The sequence below is a fragment of the Lipotes vexillifer genome, unplaced genomic scaffold (genome assembly GCF_000442215.2).
Source record: "Lipotes vexillifer unplaced genomic scaffold, Lipotes_vexillifer_v1.1 scaffold426, whole genome shotgun sequence".
NCBI classification, from domain to species: Eukaryota; Metazoa; Chordata; class Mammalia; order Artiodactyla; family Lipotidae; genus Lipotes; species Lipotes vexillifer.
This window is the reverse complement of record NW_006779491.1, coordinates 3,279,341-3,289,884: the sequence shown is the minus strand read 5'-3', so window position 1 is coordinate 3,289,884 and position 10,544 is coordinate 3,279,341. Positions and strand designations below refer to the sequence as shown.

The window sequence follows — 10,544 nt, the reverse complement described above, 5'->3', positions numbered from 1 at the left end:
CCATGGCTCATGGGCCCAGCCGCTCCGCGGCATATGGGATCTTCCCAGACCGGGGCACGAACCCGTGTCCCCTGCATCGGCAGGCGGACCCTCAACCACTGCGCCACCAGGGAAGCCCGGTATTTGCTTTTTGAAAAAGGTTGTTTGAGGGAAACTTATAGGAGAACGTACCCATATGAGAGGTGAACCCACTGCCCCAAGAGGAGATTCAGGCAGAAAGAAGAAAGGGGAGAACCAGCACCCAGGGTGGGCCTTGCACAGGCCCGTCTCTGAGCTGGAGATTCATCTGGTATCCCCTTCCATCCTCATGAGCCACAGGCATCCTTGGTCTCATTTTACAGAAGAGGAAACAGGCCCCAGGAGGTGTAGGGGATTGCCCAAGGTCACGAAAGCTGGGAAATGGCAGAGCCTCCAGTACAGAGCTCTGTCCTCCACCCACACGGGTAGGGGGTGGTGGCATCCTAGAAGACAAGTTACAGAGCCTGTGGGCCCCCAGGTTCTGGGAGGAATGGCAGGCTCTCTGCACCACTGCCTTCCTCCTCTCCATCCTTCAAGGCTGCACTGAAATGACACCACCTCCAAGAAGCCCCCACCTGGGAGCCACTGCTTCTCCTCTGAACTCTCCTTGCTTGGAGCCCCTGTGGCATGATGCCTGGTGAGGTGACAAGCAATGGCACAATGATGTGGCTGGGAGACGGGCTCTGGAGCCTCATGGACTGGAATTTAAATCCTGGCTGCTTCCTCCGCTCTCTGACCTTGGGCAAATTCATCTATAAAACAGATCAATGGTAGGAACTTCATCCCTGGGCCAGTGAAGGATTAAGCAGGATGAGGTGCTTGGAGGTCCACAGTAAGCCCACCCATCCAAGTATACTTTCTCCATCATCATCATCATCATCATCATCATCAATCATTGTCATCATCATCATTTTAATGATAAACATGCTTTCTCAAATGATGTGCAGATAATCCTTGAATGCCTGACCCTTAGAGAACCCCTCAGTTGATCCTGGGGGTAAATGAGGTCCAGAGGAGGCACGTGGCCAGCCCACAGTCACACAGTAACTGGGGCACTTAGAAACCGAGATGGTTCAGTCATAAACCCGGTCACAATTAGGCCCGTGAGCAACATGCCACCTGCCCTTTGAGCTCAGCTAAGTCCTCTCACCACCTGGACCCCTGCTTGTGCCCTGACCACCCAGCCGTCAAGCGTCTCTTGTCCCGTCCCGTCACAGTCCCTCACGTGACACCCTGTGCTCTCACAGTGCCTCCACTTCCTCTTCTGAACAAAAGAGCTCTCTGTACAAGTGACCCCAAAGGTCATTACGAGATAAGCGGAAATGATGCCTGTGACGTGGTTAGATAGACGGTAGCTATATTAGGGTGCTCGTCCATGCCTTCTCTCTCCTGCTAGACCTTGAGTTCCAGAAATATTGAGAGTATTCCTCACCGTTCCTCACACTCATCACGGACCCCACACCCAGGGGGCAGGAAGGGAGAATAAACAGGCACACAGATACTATTCCATAGCATGAGGCAGGGAGACACGTACTCTGAAACAAACAGAATCTGTAAGGGAATAGAGAGTGACAGGGCAGCAGGTGGCTGGGGGCTCCATCTCCGAAAGGGCAGGGACTTAATCTGATTTTTCTGAATCCCTGACACTAAGGGCAGCTATTTATGCAAAGTAACCTATCCGTTAAAAAACACCCACTTTTCTTTGATGCCACGTGTGTACTGCTGATATGCTCAGCTGCAGCAGGGGAGTTCCTATAGTGATTCCTTTCACAGTCTGAATAATTATCTCCCCATTTATCAGTTTCATGAATCCACATTTTCATAAATCACTCTGCTTAAAGAGAGACCTGTGTGGAGCGCCAGCCACAGAGCCTGGATAACGGGATGCCACCGTGACCATTAAGGTAGCATCAGGAGACAGGGTGGTCTCCGGAAGGAAGTTGAGGCAGACACTCCCTGGCTAGATGGTCAGATCTTCCTCGTGCCGCCCCTCCCTGGGCTCCCTGTTCTCCCTCCCCGGGGACTGCTGGTACCCACTTCGCCGTTTGATTGTTTGCTCCAGAGAATGCAGCTACTGCCGTGTTTGGAAATTGTCTCTTAGTTACTTGTGTTTTCCTTCTGTTTTATGCTGTTGCCCAACAATCAGGCATCTCCCAGGCTTCCGAGGCTGGCAAGAGATAAGCAGTCTGTAATAAACGTTCCTGCCACGATTGGCAAGATGGATGTATCAACCATTAAAGAAACATTTAAAAAGCAAACAAAGAAATCACCAGTAATACCACCACCCTCCCTCAACAGCTGATTTAATTTTCACATTTATGACCGTCCACTCTGGGTCCACAAACACACTTTTTTCCAACTTTGCACTTATCACAGATATACCACTTTTATCCTGCCTTCTTCACCCCCCCACTGAACAGGTCACAAATAATCCCCTATATTTCGACTGACTCTTCGTAATTTTAACAGCTGCATGAGATCCCAGCTTCCACTTCCCTAGTGTTGGACATTCGAGTTGCTTTCATGGTTTTGTTATGACTGAATGCTGACCATTGTTCCTGATCAGAAACAATTTGCTTACTGGGCAAAGACCAAGCATATGGCATTTTCTCTATTTTCATATTACTTCTGAGAAGGTCTTCTGAGTTTCCAGCAATGTCTAAGTTTGCCAGTTTCAGCTTGCTAGCTTTATAAGTCACCTTTGTTGTGGTGAAGACTCTGGAGCCACATTGCTTCAATTTGCATCCTAGCCCTAATGCCATGCTAGCTGTGTGACCTTAGACAAGTTACTTAACCTCTCTGTGCTCCAGTTTCTTTATCTATTCTATGAGGTTAAGAAAAGTAATTACCCCACAGGGTTGTTGTAAAGATTAAAGTCTTAATACAGTCAGTCCTTATTATTCACAGATTCCATATTTGCAAATTTACCCACTCACTAAAATTTATTTGTAACCTCCAAATCAATACTTGCAATGCTTTTGTGGTCACTCCAAGACACATGCAGATGGCAAAAAAATTTTAGTTGCCCAGCACACACGTTCCCAGCTAAGGTAGAACAAGGGAACACTCTGCCTTCTGGTTTCAGATCTTACACTGTAAAGTGTCCTTTTCACATTTTACTTAGTGCTGTTGTAACCGAAAGTGGGGTCCAGCTGCTCACCACTCAAAAGCCAATAAAGAGTCCAGGTTGGTGGAAAGGAAAGTTTGCTTTATTTCAGATGCCGGCAACCAGAGGGGAGGGCGGACTTCTGACCAAAGGCCAACTCCCCCCGCACTGACAATCAGTGGGCAAGAACTTTTATAGACAAAGGAAGGGGGCTACAGGCAGAAACAGAACAGTCAACTCTTGACAGTCATCTTGAAATTGGTCCTGCGGTGGTCTGACCAGCATCATTTGATTGTTTTTTTTGTTTGTTTGTTTGTTTTTTTCATTTGATTGTTTTAAGTACAGTTAATCTTTAGTTCCAGGGTCGGTTTGTTCCCATTTCCTTGAGGCCAGTTCTCGGAATTGTGGGAGCTTGTGTCATGGCTACAGACTGATCATCATGTAGTTGACTTCTTCCACCTGGTGCGGGTTTCAGTATCTACAAGACAGCTCAGTGGATATGGCTCAGAATATTACCTATAGCCCTTGAGAAGGAACTAAGGGTCCTTAACTATGCTTAATGACTAAACTATTATTATTTAGTCTTGCTGGACTGTTTTCCTTTGTTTCTGCATTTTCTCACTTCTCTGATGAAATTTATTCTTTGGCTAAAGTTTTTCCACAGACAAAAGGCAGGCTGAGGACATGGGGGCATAGACCATAGGGTCCTGCTCCGTTTCACCATGTTTTTTATATTTTTGTGCTTTTCATTGAGTAGGGAATTGCCCAAGGTCACGAAAGCTGGGAAATGGCAGAGCCTCCAGTACAGAGCTCTGTCCTCCACCCACACGGGTAGGGGGTGGTGGCATCCTAGAAGACAAGTTACAGAGCCTGTGGGCCCCCAGGTTCTGGGAGGAATGGCAGGCTCTCTGCACCACTGCCTTCCTCCTCTCCATCCTTCAAGGCTGCACTGAAATGACACCACCTCCAAGAAGCCCCCACCTGGGAGCCACTGCTTCTCCTCTGAACTCTCCTTGCTTGGAGCCCCTGTGGCATGATGCCTGGTGAGGTGACAAGCAATGGCACAATGATGTGGCTGGGAGACGGGCTCTGGAGCCTCATGGACTGGAATTTAAATCCTGGCTGCTTCCTCCGCTCTCTGACCTTGGGCAAATTCATCTATAAAACAGATCAATGGTAGGAACTTCATCCCTGGGCCAGTGAAGGATTAAGCAGGATGAGGTGCTTGGAGGTCCACAGTAAGCCCACCCATCCAAGTATACTTTCTCCATCATCATCATCATCATCATCATCATCAATCATTGTCATCATCATCATTTTAATGATAAACATGCTTTCTCAAATGATGTGCAGATAATCCTTGAATGCCTGACCCTTAGAGAACCCCTCAGTTGATCCTGGGGGTAAATGAGGTCCAGAGGAGGCACGTGGCCAGCCCACAGTCACACAGTAACTGGGGCACTTAGAAACCGAGATGGTTCAGTCATAAACCCGGTCACAATTAGGCCCGTGAGCAACATGCCACCTGCCCTTTGAGCTCAGCTAAGTCCTCTCACCACCTGGACCCCTGCTTGTGCCCTGACCACCCAGCCGTCAAGCGTCTCTTGTCCCGTCCCGTCACAGTCCCTCACGTGACACCCTGTGCTCTCACAGTGCCTCCACTTCCTCTTCTGAACAAAAGAGCTCTCTGTACAAGTGACCCCAAAGGTCATTACGAGATAAGCGGAAATGATGCCTGTGACGTGGTTAGATAGACGGTAGCTATATTAGGGTGCTCGTCCATGCCTTCTCTCTCCTGCTAGACCTTGAGTTCCAGAAATATTGAGAGTATTCCTCACCGTTCCTCACACTCATCACGGACCCCACACCCAGGGGGCAGGAAGGGAGAATAAACAGGCACACAGATACTATTCCATAGCATGAGGCAGGGAGACACGTACTCTGAAACAAACAGAATCTGTAAGGGAATAGAGAGTGACAGGGCAGCAGGTGGCTGGGGGCTCCATCTCCGAAAGGGCAGGGACTTAATCTGATTTTTCTGAATCCCTGACACTAAGGGCAGCTATTTATGCAAAGTAACCTATCCGTTAAAAAACACCCACTTTTCTTTGATGCCACGTGTGTACTGCTGATATGCTCAGCTGCAGCAGGGGAGTTCCTATAGTGATTCCTTTCACAGTCTGAATAATTATCTCCCCATTTATCAGTTTCATGAATCCACATTTTCATAAATCACTCTGCTTAAAGAGAGACCTGTGTGGAGCGCCAGCCACAGAGCCTGGATAACGGGATGCCACCGTGACCATTAAGGTAGCATCAGGAGACAGGGTGGTCTCCGGAAGGAAGTTGAGGCAGACACTCCCTGGCTAGATGGTCAGATCTTCCTCGTGCCGCCCCTCCCTGGGCTCCCTGTTCTCCCTCCCCGGGGACTGCTGGTACCCACTTCGCCGTTTGATTGTTTGCTCCAGAGAATGCAGCTACTGCCGTGTTTGGAAATTGTCTCTTAGTTACTTGTGTTTTCCTTCTGTTTTATGCTGTTGCCCAACAATCAGGCATCTCCCAGGCTTCCGAGGCTGGCAAGAGATAAGCAGTCTGTAATAAACGTTCCTGCCACGATTGGCAAGATGGATGTATCAACCATTAAAGAAACATTTAAAAAGCAAACAAAGAAATCACCAGTAATACCACCACCCTCCCTCAACAGCTGATTTAATTTTCACATTTATGACCGTCCACTCTGGGTCCACAAACACACTTTTTTCCAACTTTGCACTTATCACAGATATACCACTTTTATCCTGCCTTCTTCACCCCCCCACTGAACAGGTCACAAATAATCCCCTATATTTCGACTGACTCTTCGTAATTTTAACAGCTGCATGAGATCCCAGCTTCCACTTCCCTAGTGTTGGACATTCGAGTTGCTTTCATGGTTTTGTTATGACTGAATGCTGACCATTGTTCCTGATCAGAAACAATTTGCTTACTGGGCAAAGACCAAGCATATGGCATTTTCTCTATTTTCATATTACTTCTGAGAAGGTCTTCTGAGTTTCCAGCAATGTCTAAGTTTGCCAGTTTCAGCTTGCTAGCTTTATAAGTCACCTTTGTTGTGGTGAAGACTCTGGAGCCACATTGCTTCAATTTGCATCCTAGCCCTAATGCCATGCTAGCTGTGTGACCTTAGACAAGTTACTTAACCTCTCTGTGCTCCAGTTTCTTTATCTATTCTATGAGGTTAAGAAAAGTAATTACCCCACAGGGTTGTTGTAAAGATTAAAGTCTTAATACAGTCAGTCCTTATTATTCACAGATTCCATATTTGCAAATTTACCCACTCACTAAAATTTATTTGTAACCTCCAAATCAATACTTGCAATGCTTTTGTGGTCACTCCAAGACACATGCAGATGGCAAAAAAATTTTAGTTGCCCAGCACACACGTTCCCAGCTAAGGTAGAACAAGGGAACACTCTGCCTTCTGGTTTCAGATCTTACACTGTAAAGTGTCCTTTTCACATTTTACTTAGTGCTGTTGTAACCGAAAGTGGGGTCCAGCTGCTCACCACTCAAAAGCCAATAAAGAGTCCAGGTTGGTGGAAAGGAAAGTTTGCTTTATTTCAGATGCCGGCAACCAGAGGGGAGGGCGGACTTCTGACCAAAGGCCAACTCCCCCCGCACTGACAATCAGTGGGCAAGAACTTTTATAGACAAAGGAAGGGGGCTACAGGCAGAAACAGAACAGTCAACTCTTGACAGTCATCTTGAAATTGGTCCTGCGGTGGTCTGACCAGCATCATTTGATTGTTTTTTTTGTTTGTTTGTTTGTTTTTTTCATTTGATTGTTTTAAGTACAGTTAATCTTTAGTTCCAGGGTCGGTTTGTTCCCATTTCCTTGAGGCCAGTTCTCGGAATTGTGGGAGCTTGTGTCATGGCTACAGACTGATCATCATGTAGTTGACTTCTTCCACCTGGTGCGGGTTTCAGTATCTACAAGACAGCTCAGTGGATATGGCTCAGAATATTACCTATAGCCCTTGAGAAGGAACTAAGGGTCCTTAACTATGCTTAATGACTAAACTATTATTATTTAGTCTTGCTGGACTGTTTTCCTTTGTTTCTGCATTTTCTCACTTCTCTGATGAAATTTATTCTTTGGCTAAAGTTTTTCCACAGACAAAAGGCAGGCTGAGGACATGGGGGCATAGACCATAGGGTCCTGCTCCGTTTCACCATGTTTTTTATATTTTTGTGCTTTTCATTGATGACTTTGCTGTTTAAACTGGCCCCCCGGCACAGGGGTAAAGTGGTGTCTCGCATTTATTTCTAAGCCCAAGCTGTCCCTTACGGAGAATATACACGTGTTAGATAAGCTTCCTTCACTCATGAGCTGAAGTGCTGCTGGCATGAGTTCAGTGTTATTGTATTAAGTATATATTAAATAAGGCGCCTTCAAACAGAAACACACATAAAGCAAGGTTTTGTATTGATCGGCTGATGAAAATGTTGTGACCAGAGGCTCACAGGAACCAAATCCTGTATTTCCCCCTAGGAACAGTGGTTCAGTATTCACTAATTCAGTGTTTGCGGCAACTTTATAGAACATAACTATTGTGAATAATGAGAACTGACTATATGCAAAGCATCTAGAACAGGGGTTGGCCTTCTACCCTTCATGTGATTACCATTACTATTATATTTTTTAATTTACATTTTGCTAATTTGGTGGGAACTTACTTAATCACTGAAGAGGATGCACATTTGTTGCCGTGATGGTTGGTTGGTTGTATTTATTCTTGTGCGGAAATAACTCTGGTTTGTGCGGGGTGCCTAAAAGTGTCTGTAAAGGCGCTGAAGGGTTTGGCGTCACACGGGAGCAATTCCGAAGGGGACACTGCACACTGTTTACAGCAGTGAACATCAGGACTGGGGAGAAAAGGACCAAGCCAGGGTGCGAGGTCGGGCTTTAGAGAAAGCTGAACAACGGACCCGGCCATGCTCACGCCAAGACCCTTTTAGCCAAAGGGTGTGATCATCACATCATTAATCTTGAGCAAAGCCTGCACTGGTGTATTTTTAAACTGCATCAGAATATAAAATAATGACATTTGGGATATCAGGGGGTGAGTGTTTGAGAACACATTTATTTCCTGAAGCCAAAAATCAGTCCACCTGGCCTGATGATGGCCGTTTCCTGATGTATGTATGTGTTCCGTGCAATCTCTCTCACAAAGGCTTAGACTGCGTTTTGTTACACGTGGAACAAAGTGCTGCTATCCACGCAAAGTAGGGATGCGCGAAATTGGGATCATCCCTGGAGATCCGGGCTGTGTGTAGCAGCGTACACGCGCGCCTCTTTTGTCTCAGCCACCTTGGGGGCGAGGCTGAGTGCCCAAGGTTTTGCTAACGTATGTCTGAGCCTCAGAATGAAAAGCAGAAACACCCCTGCAGGGTCCGGAACAGCCTCCCCGTCGCTGCTCCTGCATGTGTGTAATGGGCCTCTCAGGGCTGTTTATGGATGAACAGCTGGGCACCGGCCACCCGGCCTCCGATTAGAGACGCTTGGCTGTCAGAGCAGCAGGTCCCTCCCCGCATAGGGGTGGGCGGTGGCCCAGGCTCCTAGAATGAGAAGCCAGCAATCGTTTCTCTTCCAGGATATTAAAACATTTGAAAGCCAAGGACCCCATGCAATTGAGGCTGGAGCACCTGGAACACGGGTTCTCTGTCTACGTCAACGGGGCCAATTCTGAACTGAAGACATCCCCTCGGAAAGCCGTCCACTCCAGCTTCTCCAGAAGTGCCTCCCACGCCGAGGGGACTCACGGTGAGCACGGGCCAGCAACAGCTCTGCAAACAAATTAGGGACAGTGGAGCCACACCCCATGCACAGAAACTAGTTAACCTATACAAGTTAATTCTACCCACTTGGCCAGAAAGAACATGAAAGTGGGGGGGGGGAGAGAGAGAGAGAGAGAGAGAGAGAGAGAGAGAGAGAGAAATCCTTTTCCACTTCTTTTTAAACTAGTCTCAGCCTCCGCCCCCCCAGGGCAAAGGTGGCCAGAGCAGTCAGTTCCTGGCATTTACATTTCCTAGGTCTCATGTGCCAGTCGTTTAAGGAAATGTCAAGGATAATTTTGATTATACTTGATTTTCACTCACTATGTCTTAACTTCAGTACCTAACCCCGGTGATACTTGATTCCACTGTTCATGTCTGAATTTAGTAAATACATACTCTGCAGACTTTAAGTGGATTTCAGGTGTCCTATAATAAAGGACACATGAAATAAAATCTGGGAAGTGGCCTAGAAGGCACCCGACCCAGTGGCTGGCCCCATATAGACACCGAAAATGATTTGGTGGTGGTTGAATGAATGAAATGGCAGTGCATAGGAGTCAGATACCAGTTTGGCCGTATTGCTTTGGGGAAACCATTTTTGTCTCTCTGAGACTTTGTTTTCTCGTCCTTAAAATGGGGCTAATGAATGCCAGAGTGCCCTTCAAGGCGGGTCACTTTGTCTAAGAGGACAGTGTGCTACTGGGTTACAAGAAGAGGATTTGGAACAAGGCAGGGTTGGGTTCGAACCCTGTTCTGCCACTTTCTAGCTTTGAGACCTCTGGCAATTGGGTCCTCTCTGACCCTCAGTTTCCTCTTCTGTAAAATGGGAGTAATTATGCCCACCTTACAGGCTTCCCAGGAGGATTGAACAACATAAGAAGTGTAAAGTGTCCAGCACACAATAATCTTGACTTGTGTTCTAATTCATTGCCTCACAGGTATGGTAAGATCCCAAGCTATTAACAGACAGTAAAAGTCAATACAACAACAAGGGGATAAAAGGAGAAAGTGGTGTCTTCAAATCTTCCCCTAGGAGAGCCACTGCATTTCTGCTTAGAGTTTAGCATGAGTTTCCTAGCCCCCAGGGCAAAGAGGGAAATGGGACGGACTCTCCTAGCTTTCATGGGGGAGGAGTCTAGCTGACCTGCTAGTTAGGAGAAGCCGGCCTTTCCTGGTCCAGGTTTCAGGGAGGTGCAGATAACAGGAGTCTCTGTACTTGGGTCCCCAGCAGTATATTTACTCATTCAACATATCTCTCTCCCCTCACCCCTCTTTTATACTAATGCTCGTCTGTTGGGCGCCCTGTCCTATGTACCCTGCTTCTGTATCTTAGAGATTTGCTCCTTTTGTACATAGACTTGCCCAATTCAGGAACATACCTACTGTTCCATAGCACAGAGGTGCTGTGACTGATACCCCATCCCTTTTTGTTGTTTTCTGATGCCTTTTGGCTACAAACAGTGCTACAAAAGTGTATTGCTTCACATACAAGACTCTGGGCACCCTGACGGGCATTGTAGATGTAAGTTACAAAACTACCATCAGTGTGGGCTCGTCACCGGGGCCTCACCAAGTCTCTTTC

General features: G+C 47.1%; 1 protein-coding gene across 1 annotated transcript in view; it reads left to right on the top strand.

Annotated features, from left to right (window-relative positions):
- Positions 1–10,544, top strand: part of KATNIP (katanin interacting protein) — a 155,688-nt gene that overhangs the window by 6,140 nt on the left and 139,004 nt on the right. Inside the window, exon 3 of the mRNA XM_007452838.1 lies at positions 8,779–8,948. Within this exon, the coding sequence (XP_007452900.1) occupies positions 8,779–8,948 (170 nt within the window). The remainder of the gene's footprint in view (positions 1–8,778; positions 8,949–10,544) is intronic.